A 20,571-nucleotide genomic window follows, 5' to 3' on the forward strand; every position below is an offset into this window, starting at 1 on the left:
TCATATCAATTCAATTTAACTTTATTTATATAGTGCCAATTCTCAACAAATTCATCTCAACGCACTTTACAGAATAAAGTCAAGACTATAAAGATGTATAGAGAGAAATTGGAACCTACCTTTGCAAATTCTGGGAACCACAGATAGGCCTGCATTCTAAGATCGAAGTGGTCTACTGGGATGATATGGTGCTATTAGATCTTCTATATATGATAGAGCCTGACCATTCAGAGCTTTATATGGAAGAAGCAGGGTTTTAAATTCTATTCTAGATTTACTGGGAAGCCAATGGAGAGAAGCTAGTGAAGGTGAAATATGATCTCTCTTGCTAGTTCCTGTCAGCACTCTTGCTGCAGCATTTTGGATTAATTGCAGGCTCTTTAGTGAGTTAGTGGGGCATCCTGAAAGTAGGGAATTACAGTAGTCCAACCTACACTGTGCACAAGTATTAGGCAAGTGATTATTTTGACCTATTTAGCCATAATTTCCAAGTCCAAGCTGTATAAACTTGAATGCTTATTGGATTTAATGTATATCAGGTGATGTGTATTTGTGTAATGAGGGGCGGGGGTGGCCTAAGGCGATCAACACCCTATATCAAGGTGTGCATAATTATTAGACAAATTCCTCTCCTCAGGAAAAATTGGCCAAAAAAGAGATTTAACTGACTTTGAAAAGTCAAAAATTGTAAAAAGTCTTTCAAAGGGATGCAGCACTCTGGAAATATCTAAGATTTTGGGGCGTGATCACAGAACCATCAAACGTTTTGTAGCAAATAGTCAACAGCGTCTTGACAAAGAGAGTTGAGAAGAAAAGCCCAAATTAACCTCCAAAGATTTGAGAAGAATCAAACATGAAGCTACCAGGAACCCATTATCCTCCGGTGCTGCCATATTCCACAACTGCAACCTACCTGGAGTGTCAAGAAGTACGAGGTGTTCAGTTCTCAGAGACATGGCCAAGGTAAGAAAGGCTGAAACCCGACCACCTCTGAACAAGACACCTAAGTTGAAATGTCAAGAATGGGCCAAAAAATATCTGAAGACAGATTTTTCAAAGGTTTGGACTGATGAGATGAGAGTGACTCTTGATGGACCAGATGGATGGGCCCGTGGTTGGATCAATAACGGACACAGAGCTCCTCTTCAAATCAGACGCCAGCAAGGTGGAGGTGGGGTACTGGTATGGGCAGGTATTAAAGTTGAGCTAGTTGGACCTTTTCAGGTTGAAAATAGACTCAAAATCAACTCTCAGACCTACTGCCAATTTTTAGAAGACACTTTCTTCAAGCAGTGGTACAGGAAAAAGTCTGCATCTTTCAAGAAGACTTCGATTTTCATGGAAGACTGCGTGGCTGGCCAGTAAAGGCCTTAAAGATGAAAAACTAATGACATGGCCCCCTTCTTCACCTGACTTAAACCCTATTGAGAACTTTTGGGCCCTTCTTAAGCAGGACATTTACAGTGAAGGTAAACAGTGCACCTCTCTGAACAGTGTCTGGGAGGCTGTGATTGCAGCTGCATAAAATGTTGATTCTGACCAGATCAAGAAACTGACTGACTCCGTGAATGGAAGGCTTGTGACTGTTATTGAAAAGAAGGGTGGCTATATTGGTCACTGAGGTTTCTTTTTGAAATTTCAAAAATGTTTATTTGTAAATTTGGAGTTTGTTTATTATTTTCCCTTTAACAGGTGAAAATAAACAGGTGAGATGGGAAAATCTTTGTTTTTCATTTGGTTGCATAATAATCCTGCACACTAATAGTTGCCTAATAATGGTGTACATGTAGATATTCTCTTAAGAACACCAAAACTTCACTTTTACTACTTACATGTTCAGGTTTGAGGGTTTGTTAACATTTTGGATTGACCACGAGCACTGTAGTTGTACAATAACAAAATTAATCCTCAAAAATACAACTTTCCTAATAATTTTGCACACAGTGTAGAAGTAACAAATGCATGGACTAGTTTTTCGGCATCACTTTGAGACAGGATGCTCTTAATTCTAAGTTCTAGAGATTTGTTTCATATGTGAGATAAAGGACAAATCCTGTTCAAAAATAACTCCAAGGTTCCTTGCAGTAGTACTGGAGGCCAGACTTATGCCATCTAGAGGAACAATATGGTTACTCTACAGAACAGTTTTCCAATTTAGGCTGTGGTTAAGGAAATTATTCACTGCCTCTTCACCGGCACCTGGATATGCCCAAAACTACAGATAAATATGTTGGTCCAGGTTGGGTTATTCAAAGGGGGAATCATGTCAACTGGACTTCTTTCTTCTTGGTCAGAAATATTTTGCTACTTATCCAAGCAGCTTCTTAAAATGAAAAACTGAATGAAAGTCTGAATACAAAACCTCCACGGAAGCCAAAAAGAAGAATGTGAAACATCTAAAGACAGTTCTCAAGGCCTGTGGTTGTCCTCAGTAGGCCTTCAACAAGATGGCGTACAGAAGGACAGCAGCAGAAGAACAACAGACAGAGCAGTATCAATGGAAAAAAAAACTAGTGATGGAGTGTCTGAGAAACTGGGAAGAATTTTCAGAAAACACCACATAGCTGTTCATGTCAAAGAGAAAGAGAAGCAACACCTGAGGTCCAGAATGAGCAGTGAACTTGAAGGACAAAGGACACTTATTTCAGGATAACAATGTACACATTTGGATAGAGAAGACAGATGGTATGAGAGAGGAGTATGTGAAGCCATTTATGTTCACATGGAAAATCCTTTTAAAAGAAGAGGAGGCCTCAGGCTCAGTCTCTAGTACTCCATGCTGCCCTTTCATCCATCCCCAGGAAGCTTAAGACACATCAAACATCCACCAAGTAGGCCACACCTAACGACCCCATTTTAGGATTAGGGGTGTTAGGGTCATAATCATTACATCTTTATAACTCCACCATGTTCCCACCTCCCTTATTATCCATCTAATGAGCCTTATCAGCCCAGGTGTGAAACAAGACCTACTCTGGAGAATATTACTAGGTGCCCTAGGCAACTGTGTGGGGCAACTGTGGTGAAGGAAGGTAAAGCGGTCATCCACCAATCCCACAGTTCAATTCAATTAAATTCAATTCAACTTTATTCATATAGCGCCAATTCACAACAAAGTCATCTCAGGGCACTTTACAGAATAAAGTCAAGATTATAAAGATGTATACAGAGAACCCAACAATTCCCTCTGGAGCAAGCCATAGGCAACAGTGGAGAGGAAAAACTCCCCTTAACGGAAGAAACCTCCAGCAGAACCAGGCTCAGGGTGGACGGCCATCTGCCTTGAGCGGTTGGGGTGAGTGGAAAGGAGAGAGAGAAAAGAACAGAGCAAAAAAGCAACAACAAAACATCGGGCAGATTGGTAGGACCAGTAGCTGCACACTGGAAGACACACATCTTCAAAGCCGGGGACACCTGCAGAAAGGGACAGAGAGAGGGGGACAGAAAGACAACTACGGGAGAAAACACACAGTTTTGTTAATGTTATACAGTGGTGACAATTATGCGGTGAGAGGAGAGGAGAGAGGGTCAAGAGAAGCAAAGGAGCTCAGTGCATTGGGGGGTGGGTCCCCCAGCAGTCTAAGCTTATAGCAGCATAACTACAACTAACTATATGCTTTATTAAAGAGGAAGGTTTTAAGCCTAGACTTAAAAGTAGAGATGGTGTCTGCTTCCCGAATCTGAACTGGGAGATGGTTCCACAGGAGAGGAGCTTGATAGCTAAAGGCTCTACCTCCCATTCTACCTTTGGAAGTTGTTGATTTGGCAAGTAGTTGTTGGTTTGAACCCCAGCTCATGTAAGTAAGACATGTAAGTAAGACACTGAACCCCAACTCTGAACCCCAACTTCCGGTGAGTGGTGGCCAGCTGCGTAGCAGCTTCCCCCATCTGTGTAGGAGTGTGTGTGAGTGCGAATGAATGAATAGGACGCAGTATAAAGCTGTTTGAGTGCCAATAGGTAGAAAATTGCTATATAAGTGCAGACAATTTACCATTTAACTTTTTCTCAGACTGAATAAGCCGCTTGGATTAGTAGCAAATCTTTTACCAAGAAGTTACCAAGAAGAAAGAAGTCCAGTTGACATGATTCAACCTATGGATACGGATACTAATGGAGTCGCACTGGTTAACAGTAGTTTCCTTCTTATTGTAACAGTTGTTATGGTTCCTGGAAAATAATTAGCAGTAAAGATAATTAGTAAAGTTTCATTGCTTATAATATATATCATTGCTTATAGATATAATTTTAGGATTTAAATTTAATTAACTAGAGCCTTATACTGAGTCTGGCTTAGTCACACACAATCTATTTCTTTTATTAACACTTAAAAGAACCCCATATAAAATGTACAATTAAAGCAAGGAAACATTTGTTTTAACTGCTGATTATATATACTTTGTTTAGGAAATGCAAAAGTTAACAGAGGGCAGTATGGTGGTGGAGTGGTTAGTGCTGCTGCCTCAAATCTATAAGGCCGGGAATTTCTGTGTGGAATTTACATGATCTCCCCCTGCTTGCGTGGTTTTCCTCCAGGTATGGCTGTTTCTTCCTACAGTCCAAAATCATTTATGTTTGGTTAATCTTTTAACAACTGTATGTAAACGTCTGTGAAGTGAGGAGACTTGTTGCTGGTGTTTAGGAGAGAAATATTGTCCCCTTCTTGTCTGATGCAGGATTCTCGCTGCTCAACAGTCCTGGGCCTTGTTACCAGGTTTTTTGCTTTATGATGCGCCAAATGTTTTCTGTTGGTGAAAGGTTTGGATTGCAGGCAGGCCAGTTCAGCACCCGGACTCCTCTCCTGCAAAGCCATGCTGTTGTGATGTATGCAGTATGTGGTTTAGCATTGCCCTCCTTAAATATGAAAGGCCTTCCCTGAAAGAGACATTGTGTGGATGGGAGCAAATGTTACCTTTCCAGATGAGTTTACTGCCCCCGCCATAGGCACTAATGTCCCCCTATATCATCAGAGATGCAGGCTTTTGAACTGTCCTTTGGATGGTCCCTCTCCTCTTTAGTCCACAGGACATGGCATCCATGGTTTCCAAAAACAATTTCAAATTTTGATTCATATGACCAGAGAACAGTTTTTCATTGTGCCTCTTTTTAAATCCGCTTTGGTTTGGTGGTGTTTCTGGATCGTGTTCACATATCCTCACATGATACAGCTTTAACTTACATTTGTGGATTGCACAGTGAACTGTGTTCACAGATCTTTTATACCCAGGTATGTTACTGACCTGTTGCCAATTAACCTAATTACTTGACAAATGCTGCTCCATTTGTTTTTAATTTGCGGCAATTACTTTTCCAGCCTTTTGTTGCCCCTGTTCCAGCTATTTTGAGATGTGTTGCTGCCATAAAATTCAAAATGAGCTAATATTTTACATTAAATATGTTGTTTATGTTATATTCTGAATATTTTATATGTTGAATGGAGGTTTGCAAATCATTGTATTCTGTTTTTCATTATGTGTTACACATCGTCCCAACTTCTTTGGAATTGGGGCTGTAGATGGATGAATGGAGAATTTAAGCCTTAAGTGCATATGAAGGTGTGAAGGAGTTCTGATTTCATTATTTTTTTTATGTTCGGAGTGAGGATGCTCAATTTGCAGAGTTAGGTAGCTCATTCCACCATTGTGGGATCACTGAGCAGAAGAGTTTTGTTTAAAACCTTCTGTTTGGTGTTAGAACTGCCAGACATTGTTCACAATGGGGATTGTAGACCTGAGTGAGGGAGTTGAGGTAAGCAGGAGATGTTGAGTCGACCGTCCTCTAGGCAAGAGACAAAGCTTTGAACCTGATGCAGGCAGGTACAGAAAGACAGTGCAGAGATTTGAAGAGATGTTCGACTAGAGTCCTTTTCAGCTGATTAAAAATGAAGCGTGCTGCCACATTTTTGATCATCTGCAAGGGTTTTTAGTGTGCATACCGGTAACCCTATTAACAGAGCGTTGAAGTAATCAAGACGAACTATGACCAGTGCCTGTACAATGAGTCAGGTTGATGTAGAGTCTGATCTTTCTGATGCTGTAGAAGGGAAATCTGTATGCTCTTGAGACTGAGGAGATGTGTTTTATAATACTGAATTGGTCGTCTATCATGATCCCTATCATGATTTCTGGCCGACTTAGTGGGGACAATCACTGTAGGTCCAATGTTGAAGCTGATGTTGTGTTGAGTCAAAGGTCTGGCTTGGAAGAACTTTGGTCTTAGAAGAAGATGTCTCTCTCTCACCCAGGCAGAGATGTTGGAGAGACAGGCAGAAATACGTGATGAGCCAGTGAAGTCATCCGGTGGAGAGGACAAAGAAGCATAGCAGCATAGCAGTGATGGGAAAGGCCATGTGAGCAGATGCTAGAACCCAGGGATGTAGTATAGATGTAAAAAAGAAGAGGACCAAGAACACCGGTAAAGAGGCTATGAGAGATAGAAACATGCCCCTGCTAGGATACCTTGAAGGTTCGTCCCGATAGGTAAGACCGAAGCAAGGCTGAGCTGATCCAGAGATGCCCAAGTCAGAGTGTGGACAATGGTTCTAATGGTTCACAGCATCAAAAGGTGCAGATAGGTTGAGTAGGATTAAGACAGAAGATTGACCTGTGGCTTTTGCAGCTTGAAGAGATTCCACAACAGTCAGGCGTGTCGTTTCTGTGGTTCAGTGAAGCATTTTGAGCTAGACTGGTGGACATCGAGGTAGTTGTTCTTGGAAAAAAAGTCTAAGACTTGATTAAAGACTGCTCATTCCATTGTCTTGGCCAGAAATAGAAGAGAGGAATAGGTCGGTAAATCTCCACAAAGTAGGGGTCGGAAAAGTGCCTGTTGTGAGAGATGTGTCGATAATTTGTGTAACAGCTGGCATTAGTGCTGGTCCAACTGCTTGAAGGAGAGTGGAAGGGATTGGATTTAGAGAGCAGGTGGTCGGATGGTTAGAGAGGAGGAGGTTGGATATGTCATCCTCAGTCAGAATTGAAAATGAGGAGAGCAATTCAGTGTTGGAAGAAGTTAGCAGGATATCATCCTCTGGATAGAACTGTGAGCTGATAGGTCTGCACATATATAGCACTTTTTCTACCTATTGGCACTCAATGCGATTTACACTGCTTCTTATTCACCCATTAACACTCACAATCACAAACACTGATGGGGGAGCTGCTATGCAGCTGGCCAACACTCACCAGGAGTGTTGGCAACTAAGTAAGGGTTCAGTGTCTTGCTCAAGGACACTTCGACATGTGACTGGAGCAGGTGGGGATTAAACCAACAACTGTGAGATTGTGGACAACCGCTGTACCTTCTTGTGCCACAGTCACCCAGATGAGAGATTTGAAAGTGGAGAACAAATTTCTGGAGTCCTTGGTGTTGCTGAGCTTTTCGTGGTAGTAGTTAGTCTTTGCCCTGGTGACACTGTGAAAAAAAGATACAAGGAGACACTGATACTTGGCAAGAGCAGATAGAGTCCTGGATTTGGGCCACTTCCTCTCAGCACTCCTGAGCGAGGTGTGTTGCTCACAAATCGAGTCGGTGAGCGACGGATTAGAAGCTGAGGGACAAGCCGGTCTAGTAGACATGGGGAAGAGACCGTCCAGATACGATGAGAGTGTATTGCAGAGGCTTTCCGTGACTGCATCTGTATCGAGGGTGGAGAGGTCCTGTGTTGGGGCAGAGTTGCAGAGACCAGTGAAGAGAACTGCTCCTGGGTTGAGAGAGAATGTTATAAGCATTGTAGGACAAAGTGAAGGTCTAGGGATTAAGACTGCGAGTTGAATGAAGAAGTAATCTGATAAATGCAAAGGCGTGACCAAGATGTTGTCTTTGGTGCAGTTCCGGGTGAGAATGAGGTACAGGTTGTTGCCAGCTTTGTGAGTCGGGGGAGTGGAGACCAGTGGAGGTCAAATGTGTTTAGAATAATATAAATATCAGCTACCTCAGGTTTGTCCAGATGGATGTTCAGGTCTCCCAAGATGATGAGAGGAGTGTTGTCTTCAGGGAAGTGGGACAGTAGCATGTTAAGCTCATCATAGAAGTTCCCCAGCTGATAAGAAACGTCTTTTCATCCTTTGTACTTAAATTTTTTTTTCAGAAATTGTTGATGGTATAATTGGAGCATAGCCATTTATAAACTGTTGGATATTTACAAGTAACTGTGGAAGAAGCCTATCTGGAATAATGCAGCATGAAATTAAAATCCAAACAAAGAAGATTACCTAACATAATCTTGTATTAAATATTATTCAGAGACAGGAGATCGGTTCTTATACATGAGGTTAGAATGTGTAGCAGGTTTTGAGGTGAATTAGTTAGTCAGTCATTTGTTGTTGTCCATTTAGGTGGTTTCTAGTAACCTAATTGTGTGATAAATATACATCATAACCTCAGGTAAGTTATTGTTGGATTAGATGAAAAATGATTTAAACAATCTGGTGATGAAGAATGGAATGATAAGGGGCAACTGGGGCGCAGGAGGTAGAATGGTTGTCCACCAATCCCGCAGTTGTTAGTTCTATCACTAGCTCTTCTGGTCACACTTCGGAAGTGCCCTTGAACAAGACACTGAACCCCAACTTAGTTGCTCCTGGTGAGTGTTGGCCAGCTGAATAGTAGCTCCCCTATTGGTGTGGAGTCCAAATGGGTGAATAAGAAGCAGTGTAAAGTGCTTTGAGTACCAATAGGTAGCAAAGTGCTGTATAAGTGCAGAGCATTTAAAACAATGGTAACAGTTATTAGTAGTATTATATTATAGTAATAGCTCTGAAAGATTTCTGAACAGACCAGCAGCTTCACTGTTAAGGGTTGCCTTCCCCATAGGCCCCCACTCAAAGCCACCCAACAGCCTGCACCAATCCTGTTGGCCTGGATTATCCTAGATAAGTTATTTCCTAGGTGCTGAGACCACTTATCTCCGTTCAAGGCTCCTATTGGTTAGAACAGTTGCTAGCTGTGACAGATGTCAGCAGTTTGTGGTGAGGTGAGCAGATACAAAGTCTAGAATTATTACACAGGTCATGTAAAAGTAATGGTATACACTGACTGAGTCATTGTCAAAGTCTCGTGAAAAAGAAGATGATCCTTTCACAAATTCAAAACGCTTACTGAGGAAAGAGAAAAAAATAAAATGAAAACATGAAAGTGGGCGACTATGGCACACGAAGGTGGAGCAGTTGTCGACCAGTCTCGCAGTAGTTGGTTCAATCCCGTCTCCTCCGGTCACATGTCATTGTGTCCTTGAACAAGACACTGAACCCCAACTTAGTTGCTCCTGGTGAGTGTTGGACAGCTGCATAGCAGCTCCCCTGTGTGTGAGTGCAAAAGGGTGAATAAGAAGCGCTTTGAGTGCCAATAGCAAGAAAAGCGCTATATAAGTGCAGAACATTTACCATGATAATATAAAGTGTGTCAGCCACTTTTTTTTGTACATCAATCAGAAACGTACTTATCATGGATATTTTGTTAAAACTAGAGTAACAAAGTGTATGAGCAATGGTGTCTGGGTGTAATCAGGTTTTAAAGGATTGCTGCTGTCACAACAGGAGGTCTGTCAATAATACAAACCAGTCGCAGTGTGTGTGTGTCTGTTTGTTGGATGATGTGGTGGTGACTACAATCAGCTCATGCCCCCTGACACAGGGGATGTGCAGACACAAACTAAGGTCATCATCACTAAGCGGACAAACAAATCTGGGACAGGCAAACTAATCAAATTAATATTCGACACTGGCTGTCTGCTATCCCCCCTCACACACATCTCTCTGTCATCTATATAATCATCCACCTTTCCTTCAACCTCTCTTTTTAATCATCTGCTTATCATCTGCACAACCCACACAATAACACATCTCCTTTATCTCCACAACCACACACAGAGAAAATCTGTCACCCTTTCTGTTATTCCACATTATCCAAGGACATTTCTCCTCAACTTGTTGTGCTGTGGCCTCACATACTCTCACCAATAGCTTTTGGTTTGGTGTTTAATGCAGACATTTTCTACAAATACATTTCCTACATGGGAATGGTTTCAGAGATTTTCTACTCTTGATTATATTTTTTTACCTGTTTGTCTTTCGAAGAAAAAAATGTAATCAGGTATTTTTTTTTCATTGTCCCACTCGTCTCCCTCTTCTTGTTTCTTTTTTTTTTTATTACCGTAGGTTCCACCAGCCAGAGTTCACCAACAGGGACCAAACCTAAGATAACTCTGGACCCCTACATACGCCTCAAATCAGATAAGTTAGACTTGGTGAGTCCTTGATTTCGGGTTATTAGACTAGATAATCCCAAAATCCTTCTTCACTCGACAACCTCTCTCTCATCCTCTGTTTCTCTTTACCCTCCCTCTACTCATGCATATGCATTACCAGGTTATTTAGTCTTAAGTGATGTATTGCTATAATGTATGTTTTTATTAAATTGTGATAATGAATGGCGCCATATGGAGCAATAACTGTCAGTAGTTGTTAATGCTATTAAATATTACTGAGCTAAAGACAGAGGAAGGATATTTTTGTAAAAGTGATTCTCCCTTTTGCTCTCATCAGTGCCACTATATTAGGTGTGTCAGTCGAGATGAGGATGGGTTACGAATTTTCTACCTCTGCTCTATCTTTGTTTAGTTGCTGTGCTAGACTTCTGACAGACAAATCTCGTCTCTTGTCGACAGTGTACAGTGCATACAGAGTATCCAAGTATTCACAGCACTTAACTTTTTCCACATTTTGTTATGTTATTGCCTTATTCCAAAATTGATTAAATTCATTATTTTTCAACAAAAAATAGCCCATAATAGAATGAAAGAAGTTTGTTTGAAAAAAAAAAATCACATGTAAATAAGTATTCACCACCTTTGCTTAATACTTTGTTGAAGCACCTTTAGCACCAGTTACAGCCTCAAGTCTGTTTGAGTATGATGCTACAAAGTTCAGCACACCTATTTTTGGGCAGTTTCTCCCATTCTCCTTTGCAGTACCACTCAAGCATTATCAGGTTGGATGGGAAGCATCAGTGCACACCCATTTTTAATCGGGTTCAAGTCTGGGCTCTGGCTGGTCCACTCAAAGACACTCACAGAATTGTCCCCTAGCCACTCCTACGTTATTTTGGCTGTGTCCTTAGGGTCGACGTTCTGTTGAAAGATGAACCCTCACCCCAGTCTGAGATCCAGAGCGCAGGAACAGGTTTTAATCAAGGATATCTTTGTACATTGCTACATTCATCTTTCCCTTAATTCTGACTAGTCTCCAAGTTCCTGCCCCTGAAAAACATCCCCACAGCATGATGCTGCCAACAGCATGCTTTACTGTAGGGAGGGTATTGGCCAGGTGGTAAATAGTACCTGGTTTTCTCTAGACATGGCACTTGGCAATCAGGCCAAAGAGTTCGATCTTTGTTTCATCATACCAGAGAAATTTGTTTTTCATTGTCTGAGAGTCCTTCAGGTGGGCTGTCATGTGCCTTTTACTGAGGAGTGGTTTCAGTCTGGCTCCTCTACCATAGATGCCTGATTGGTGGAGTGCTGCAGAAATGGTTGTTCTTCTGGAAGGTTTTCCCCTCTCCACACAGAAATGCTGGAGCTCTTTCAGAGTGACTATCGGGTTCTTGGTTATCTCCCTGACTAAGGCTTCTCTCTTGATCTCTTGAGTTTAGCCAACCGCCCACTCTAGGAAGAGTCCTGGTGGTTCCAAACTTATAATGGAGGCCACTGCTCAATTGGACTTTCAATGCTGCAGAAATGTTTCTGTACACTTCCCCAGATCTATGCCTTGATACAATGGTGTCTCGGAGGTCTACAGGCAATTCCTTGGACTTCATGGCTTGGTTTGTCCTCTGACATGCACTGCTAACTATGGGACTTTATATAGACAGGTTTATGCTTTTCCAAATTATGTCCAATCAATAAAAAAACCAATATTGTTTGACAAAATATACAATTGAATCTGCTAGAATCAAGTTCATTATGTTACTAATTTCATAAAATGTTTATTTTCATTTAAAATTTTAATTTGTTGACCACCAGACAAACACTGACATTAATATAAACATTAGATAAACACTTGACATTGGCGCTATATAAATAAAGTTGAATTGAATTGAATTGAATTGAATTGAATTAAATAGAAAGAAACTTATGAATTAACTATCAAACTAAACCATGGGCGATGTGCACAGCTGACTGTTTAGTTCAGCTTTTCAATTCAACTTTATTTATATAGCGCCAGTTCACAACAAAATCATCTCAAGGCACTTTACAGAATAAAGTCCAGACTATAAAGATTTATAGATAAAACCCAACAATTCCCCTTATGAGCAAGACCTCAAGATTTTAGAAATAAAATGGAGTTTGAATATTGGTCTGTTATTGGCTAAAACACCTGGGTCAAGACAGGATTTTTTAAGTAGTGATTTACATCCAGCTACCTTATAGGGCTGTGGTACATAGCCTGTTTCTAAAGATACATTATCATATCTAACTTATCTATTAAGGGTAAAGCTTCCTTGAGCAGTTTAGTTGGAATAGGGTCTAGCAGACAGGTTGTTGGTTTAGATGAGGTTAGTTAGCTCAGAGACAACTATAGGTAAAAAGCAGAGAGGCATAAGGGCCTTATTGATGATTCTAGCAATGTTGTACATGAAGATTTATCTGTAATATTTGGGGGGAGGATCTGGTGAATTCTTTTTCTAATAGCTACAATTTTGCTGCTCAGAGTTAAGTGAATACTACGGCTTTTAGTCAGCCTGGCTACAGCGCTGAAAAGAAATTATGTTGTTCTTGTTTTCCTCTATTAATGATAATATAATTTTCTCTTTTAAAATATCTGGATTGATTATTTTTCTATTATTTATTTAGGTTTTTAGAAAAACAAGTTAAACCACAGATTCTAATTCTGAAACCATTTGCTACTTTTCCCCAGTTGTAGCAGTTTTCACCCCTGTCCTCAAACTCTTTCTTTATCTAATTACTGATCCCTCTCACTGTCTCCGCTGCTAGCTCTATCACAGTTGCACTATTCATTTGTAGTACTTTTTACCCCACCAGCACTTTTTCTCTCTGCTTCTACTCTCAACCCTACCCATCCAGCTTCCCATCTTTCTGCTTATATCCTTGCTGTTGTCTGGCTGTCTCTGCCCCATACACTGTTGTTACTGTTATTTAGCTCTGAATATTTGCCAGATTCTGCTTAGCCACGGACTAGCCCTAATCTACCAATTCATTAATGGGATTAGAGAGACAGGGTATTTTAAATGTTAAATACAGGCACAATTCTCTCTTGATCCACTTGCTCCTTTGCAAATGCAGAGAGAGCGAGAGCGAGAGAGAGAGAGGGAGAGAGAGACAGAGAGACAGAAGGATGGATTATGGATATTTTTAGCTCTGAGAGATACAGTAATAGTTAGGAATGGAGAGAACATTTAAAATGGTCAAACGGTGTGAGATAAGGTTTATGCATATTATTGTACGGTATATGAACCCTGCTTACCATTGAGATAAGAGATGGTGTGACATGGTGTATGCTGTGTTGGACTGCCGTGCAGAGTATAAAGCTCAGCCTTTTGTTAAAACATTTTTGTCACTGACGTCTCTAGATCCCACTGTCAGATTTTGGGTGCTGTATTGTAACAGCACATAACCTGAGAAAGCGTGATCATATACGAGTTGATGTCCAACTAAAATTAATAACCTGCATTTATATTTGCAAAGTAAATCATTTGTCCTGTGTTCTTCTTTCGCTAACAACCAAACAGGGTGTATGTGCATTTTATTTTGCTGGGTTTCCTGATGACATCTGGAAGCTTTGTTGGGTTTTTTCTTTAAATGTGCAAGGTTTATCATCCTATGTAAAGCACCTTGAGATGATTTTTGTTGTGAAGTGGTGTGATATAAACATTTGAGGTTGGATATCCAACATTTGAGGTTGGACATCCATATATGTATGTAAATTGAGATCTTATTTTGATGCAATCAATGACATCATGTGTTATGTGGTATAGTCCAGAGGTCCTCAACCCTGATCCAAAGGGTCTATGGTTGGACCATGAGGACCATGGTTTAGAACCCCTTGAGTAGCCAGTGATGTATGATAGAGCAGACAGTCACAATGAGCCAGAAAGCAGATTCTGAATAATAATCCACAGGGTTTCCAGCAACTGTAAATTTGCCATTACAGTATATCTAACTTACTCCCTACTTTTCTGTGATGCTAACTGTCCACCCGAGACATGTACATTTTTATTCCTGTTTATAATAAAAAAACAATTCATTCCAAACAATGTGAAATTATTTCTGATTACAAAATTAGACAATAACTCAGTGATATACTAAAGTGTTTTCAGTTGGATTATTAGATACGTAGAGGTTAAAAGTTAATCCTTCAGATGTTTTCAGTGTTTTTTTGAACACCATTTTACTGCTAGGTTGAATTAGTAGCAATTTTCCAATTCATTAATTCATTCCAATTCATTAAAGTGCAGTTTTACAGTAAGTTGTACTGTAGTTTAGTTGTATTACTGTAAATATAATTATAAAGTGCAATATTGAAAAGTCTATGGGAAAAAATAAGGGGAAAATAGTCTTTATTAGAATTAAAATATTTTATAAACATAAAAAGGAAGCGAAATTACTGTTGAAGAAACGTAGAATAGAAACTTAATTATTCTAAAACCTCTGCCACATAACCTGCAGACAAGTTTGTAAGCCAGTTTAAGCCAATGCAGAATAATCCAACTGTTCTCAATTATCCACTCATAATCATGTTTTCATGGTTTTCACTTCATTTTGTTTTTCAATTCAACTAAGTTGAAGAGGTGTTGGTTGAGAATTTAGGTCATTTTGGAACCTTTCATTTAGATATTCTGTCCAACCCACGTTTATCAAAAATATGTACAGTTACACAAATATATTATACATATATTATATTATACATTATGTATAATATAATTATACAACCACTTCTTCTCAGGTGATGTTGGCACTATGTATGACACATGGTAAAATGTCTCAATCTGCTTCATGGTCATTATTTTTATATTTATCCATCTCTGTCTGTCTGTGTCAGGCCTTGTCGTTCCTTGGTTTGGATGTCAACGACGAGAAGAGAAAGAAGTTGAGACAGAGTCTGACCACAGACCCACAAGGCACTGTGGCCTATGGAGGTGAAGCACAAACACACACACACACACACACACACAAAGACCTATACATATACCGACAAGTCACACACAAACACACACTGCCTTTTGTGTCATCAGCAAGGTGAAAGATCTATGTTGAAATCCTGTCAAATCACAGGCTGCATGTCACGTGCTGGTTGTCACATTGGGTGCAATGTCACATTGTGTAACCATGAGGCATCTCTGCTATTTGTAGCCTAGGAAATCTGTAGGAATCTATCAAAGCGCAGCCGCACGCTGATGTACCTGTCCAAACCTGCTCATCTCCACCAGCATAGTTGTATGAAAACATGTAATTGCCAAAATGTTAAATTTTGTAAGGCATTCTATTCAACATCTAAATTCGGGAGCCTTTACATCAGAATAACATTAACAAGCAAACAAATGAAGAGTAAAAATTTAGTAAAAATTAAAAAGTATGTATATAAAATATAACTATTACAGCCATAGAGTGGCATTAGTGCAAACCTACATAGGTAGCTGTAGGGTTTGCCTATGGATATGCATATATATCAAAATGAATGTACTGTATGTGAAGATGTATGACATGTCCACTCTTAAGTCCACTCCTAAACTTTTAGAAGAGCAAGACAAATAATTTTTTTTCTGTACACCGGAGAATTAGCCTCTTTCCCTCACACTGTAGAAGCTACATGGATAAGTAGCATTTTTTTTTTCAAAACAAGAAAGTTCAGTTGACATGACTTAACCACCAGATAACCAAACCTTCACCCACATGAAGACATTTGATTTAAGATCAAAAAATAAATATGAGGTGAAAGTTCAGAATTTCAGCTTTCTCTTATAGTATTAAAATCTCGATATGTTAAACAACATAGAAGATAACATATTTTGTATCATCCATATTTTACGTGAGCAAAATTTTTGAACAGGTGTTTTATAATACACAATCGTGTTTTATGAGATGGATTGTTTCAACAATATGTAAGAGCTCTCCAGTGGTCGTTCTTGTTTTTAGCCTTGGGTTTTACCTGTGGAGACTGTAATTGTTGTTAAATGAGCATCATGAAAATGGGAAAAAGTAATCACTGAGTATGGCCAATGCAACAACTGGAAAACTAATACAGCACAGAGTCAACCATGTTTATCGTTATAAAAATTACAGGGGGGATGTTTCTTTTCTAAGACCACTGTATTTGCTTCTAGTGGTTTCTATATGTACCTTGTCCAACCTATGTTTTTTTGTTGACTTTTAGACTTTGTGGAAGCCATTCGGAACATCTTCCAGGAGGATCTGGAGGAGCTAGGTTTAGGGGAAGGTCCCTTCATGTTCTCTTATCATGAAGCAGCCAGCCTTATGGACACATCAGCCTTTCATTCACCCGTAAGCAGCCTCTCATATTTCTGCAACATTAAGGTCTCTGAAGATTAAACTGCCTCTGATATACATCAAAGGACAAAGGATTAAGCCTGCAAAAAACTTCTGACAGTGCATTACACTTTTGTGTGTGTGTGTGTGTGTGTGTGTGTGTGTATGCAGACATATGAATCAGAATGCAGCTACAGCAGTGAGGAGATGGAACAATTTCAGACAGAGGTGAAGCAGCTGCGGACCCAGATGAAACAACTTCAGGTGAAGACACAGACTTACATGTGACAGCTGATGTGAGCTCCAAAGTACAATATTTTAATGATACAATTAGAGGGTAATCAACTATTTGGTATGTTTTATCTGACTGGACAAATCAATATACAATATAGCTTCACATTAACCTATTCATACACTAATGGCAGCGGAGGTATGGGAGCAGCTGTGAATTGGAAACTGCTGGCCCTGCAATTGGTGGACAACAGCTCTAACTCCTGATCCTTAGCTGCATTTCAATTCAATTCAACTTTATTTATATAGCGCCAATTCACAACAAAGTCCTCTCAGGGCACTTTACAGAATAAAGTCAAGATTATAAAGATGTATAAAGAGAACCAAACAATTCCCCCTGGAGCAAGCCATAGGCAACAGTGGAAAGGAAAAACTCCCTTTAACGGAAGAAACCTCCAGCAGAACCAGGCTCAGGGTGGACGGCCATCTGCCTCGACCGGTTGGGGTGAGTGGAAAGGGGAGAGAGAAAAGAACAGAGCAAAGAACAGAGCTGCATGGCTCAGGAGGTGGAGGATGTGGTGCAGTATGCACAAAGTGTCATTCTCCTTGTGTTGAAAGGTTTAATGCTTGATAAAACATTGTTCCAGTTTATTGTATTACCCTAGTGATTCCATGTGCACATTTATCTGAATGTCAGTATATGGTGCCTTTGTAAAAAGTGGACTTTTTTTTCTTACCACATTTTAATATTTTGTATATAAACTACTCAGAAAATGTTAAGGATATTTGATGTTTGGTTGATATTTCAGAATGCACCTAACCTTTACAGGTGAACTTAGTTTGACCATCGCTAAACTTTTGAATGCAGATGTCTAAAAGTTCAATGTTTCAGTACTTACTTCATAACATGCTGTTCTCTAACAAGGTGATTAACTGCAAAAATCACAACATGATCCATGGCTAGTGTCTCTTCATCATTCTATTCACATTTTGACATTGTGAGACAAAGTCGTCACCTAACAACTGACAACTTATTGAGACATTTTCATTTTTTTGTGGTATAGCCACCACTTAGCTTTGTTTTAAATTGATGGAGATGAAGAAATTACCATTGCATGCTTCTAAAACACACACCAAATTAAACATGCAAATCATGACTTCCACACTGAATCTGACTTCCATACTGGATTGGTCAGGGCCCGGGTCAACAACAACCACCACTGGTGCTGTTGCCCAGGAGGGTGCCACTGGAAAATGGGCTACTATGGATCGAATAAGGACAGGAGGAAGGCATGTTTTAGGAAGAGAGAGAAGAGGAAAGCCAAGAGTGTAAGACTGACAGTAGGGACAATGTTGACACTATGTGTCATGGCAAAAATGACAATATCTGGTCTTAGAAACCTCACGTGTAATCAGTAAAGAAGCTTCAACATCCAGGATGTGTTTTAGGGTTTTATTATCTTGCAAGGGAGAAGTACATCAACAGAGTTTCAAGTTTCCAGCCTATGCAGTTATAACCTTCTGTTGCTGCGCAGAATACATTCTCCACCGTCAGGCTACTGCCCCCAGTCGCTTTCTCCTTTTATGGAAACCTTTTCGTTTGTCAGCACTTTGATAAGCACCTGTGAGCATGGAGTGACTCTGGGTCACTACACTGTGGGATAGTCTGCTGTTAGACAATAAGTGACCTTGGAGCAGTTCTGCAAACACTTCAAGACAAAACATGTATATGAGACAAAGTTTGAACAACATTTCAAAAGTACAAGTTGCCTTTATAACTACGTAAAATGCTAAAAGTAAAATGCAGTCATTTAATCATAATTTTATAGTGTGATTTTCCATCACACTATGACAGAGAGTTGATTGACATGATGCAGAGAAGGAAGGTGGATATACTGTGTGTCCAGGAGACCAGGTGGAAAGGCAGCAAGGCTAGAAGCTTAGGAGCAGGGTTCAAGTTGTTCTACCATGGGTCAGATAGGAGGAGAAATGGAGTAGGAGTTATCCTGAAAGAGGAGTTCGTGAGGAACATTCTAGAGTTGAAAAGGTGACAGGGTGATGAGTCTGAAGCTTAAACTTTAAGGTGCTCAATTTTGTTAGTGGTTATTCCCCAGAGGTAGGATGTGAGTTAGAAGAGGAGAGATTTTGGACTGAGTTAGATGAAGTGATGCAGAAAATCCCCAGAGGTTATTGAGTGGTGATTGGTGCAGATTTCAATGGACATGTAGGTAAATGGAACAGAGGTGATGAGAATGTGATTGGCAGCTTTGGTCTTCAGGACAGAAACGCAGAAGGGACAGATGGCGTTACACTTTGCAAAGAGGATGGAAATGGCTGTAGTGAACACTTTCTTCCAAAAGAGGCAGGAACATAGGGTGACGTATAAGAGCGGAGGTAGAAGCACTCAGGTGGACGACATCTTGTGTTGTAATCTGAAAGAGATCAGTGACTGTAAAGTATTGGTAGGGGAGAGTGTAGCCAGACAAGACAGGACTGTTGTGGGGAAAATGACTCTTGTGGTGAGGAGGATGAAGAGGAGTATGGCAGAGCAGAGGAGGAATTTGTTGAAGTTAAAAAGGAAGAATCTTGTCTAGTTTTCAGGAAGGAGATGAGAAGTTCTGTGTGGTCAGGAGGTGCTTCCACATGACTGGACCACTACAGCTAATGTGATTAGTGAGACAGGTAGGAGGGTACTTGGTGTGTCATCTGGAAAGAGGAAAGTGGACAAGGAGACTTGGTGTTGGAACAAGGAAGTTCAGGAGTTTTTCAGCTGCAGGAACTGGGAGGTTAGTCAGGATCAAGGGAAATATGAAGGCATCCTTCGTGAAAACCTGTTGCAGAGTGCTCTGGACCTCAGATTGGGGCAATGGTTCATTTTTCCACAGGACATTTACCCTAAGCACACAGCCAAGACAACTAAGGAGTGGCTATGAAACAACTCTGTGAATGTCCTTGAGTTGCCCAGCCAGACCCACAGACTTAAACCTGATTGAACATCTCTGGAGATATCTGAAAAGGGCTGTACTCCGACACTCCCCATCCAACCTGATGGAGCACGAGCACAAAGAAGATTAGGAGAAACTGCCCAGAAATAGCTGTTCCAAGCTTGCAGCATCAAACTTAAAAAGACTTGAGGCTGTAATTGGTGCTAAAGTTGATTCAACGAAATATTAAGCAAAGGTGGTGAATTCTGTGGCGCAGGAAGGTAGAGCGGTTGTCCACCAATCCCGCCGTTGCTTGTTCGGCTTCTCCGGTCACATGTCAAAGTGTCCTTGAGCAAGTTCACTGGAACCCCAACTTAGTTGCTCCCGGTGAGCGTTGGCCAACTGCATCGCCGGTCACCCATCTGTGTATGAGTGTGTGTGATTGTGAGTGCGAATGGGTGAATGAGGAGCAGTGTAAAGTGCTTTGAGTGCCAGTAGGTAGAAAAGCGCTATGTAAGTTCAGACCATTTTCCATTTACCATTACTTATGTACATCTGAAGTTTTTTATTTTTAATATGTTGCAAAGACTTCAACAAACTTCTTTCACATTGTAATTATGTGCTATTGTTTGTAGAATTTTGAGGAAAATAATGAATTTAATCAATTTTAGAATAAGACTGTAAAATAACACCTTGTGGTAAAACTTAACTGATGTGAAAACTTTCTGTTTAATCATTCTGTGGCCTCTCTTGGTAGGTGATGCTGAAGGACATGGAGCACAGCAAGAAAAACCTGGAGGAAGAGCTGCAGAAGACGTCAGAGGTCAGATACAAATCCTCACAGGGCACGTGCTGCGACTTTACGTGTGCCACAGATGTTAATTTCCAAATACAAAACTAAAAAGAGAGCTACATGAATA

The 20,571-nt window shown here is 40.3% G+C and overlaps 1 protein-coding gene across 5 annotated transcripts in view; it reads left to right on the forward strand.

Moving 5' to 3' along the window:
- Nucleotides 1-20,571, forward strand: part of si:dkeyp-72e1.9 (syntaxin-binding protein 4) — a 94,776-nt gene that overhangs the window by 65,746 nt on the left and 8,459 nt on the right. For all 5 annotated transcript variants that reach the window (XM_067487230.1, XM_067487231.1, XM_067487233.1 and 2 more), the window contains exons 12-16: nt 10,153-10,241; nt 15,052-15,148; nt 16,384-16,511; nt 16,668-16,760; nt 20,409-20,474. In XM_067487230.1, the coding sequence (XP_067343331.1) occupies nt 10,153-10,241; nt 15,052-15,148; nt 16,384-16,511; nt 16,668-16,760; nt 20,409-20,474 (473 nt within the window). The remainder of the gene's footprint in view (nt 1-10,152; nt 10,242-15,051; nt 15,149-16,383; nt 16,512-16,667; nt 16,761-20,408; nt 20,475-20,571) is intronic.

This window comes from Channa argus, chromosome 20 (genome assembly GCF_033026475.1).
Source record: "Channa argus isolate prfri chromosome 20, Channa argus male v1.0, whole genome shotgun sequence".
In the NCBI taxonomy this organism is placed as follows: domain Eukaryota; kingdom Metazoa; phylum Chordata; class Actinopteri; order Anabantiformes; family Channidae; genus Channa; species Channa argus.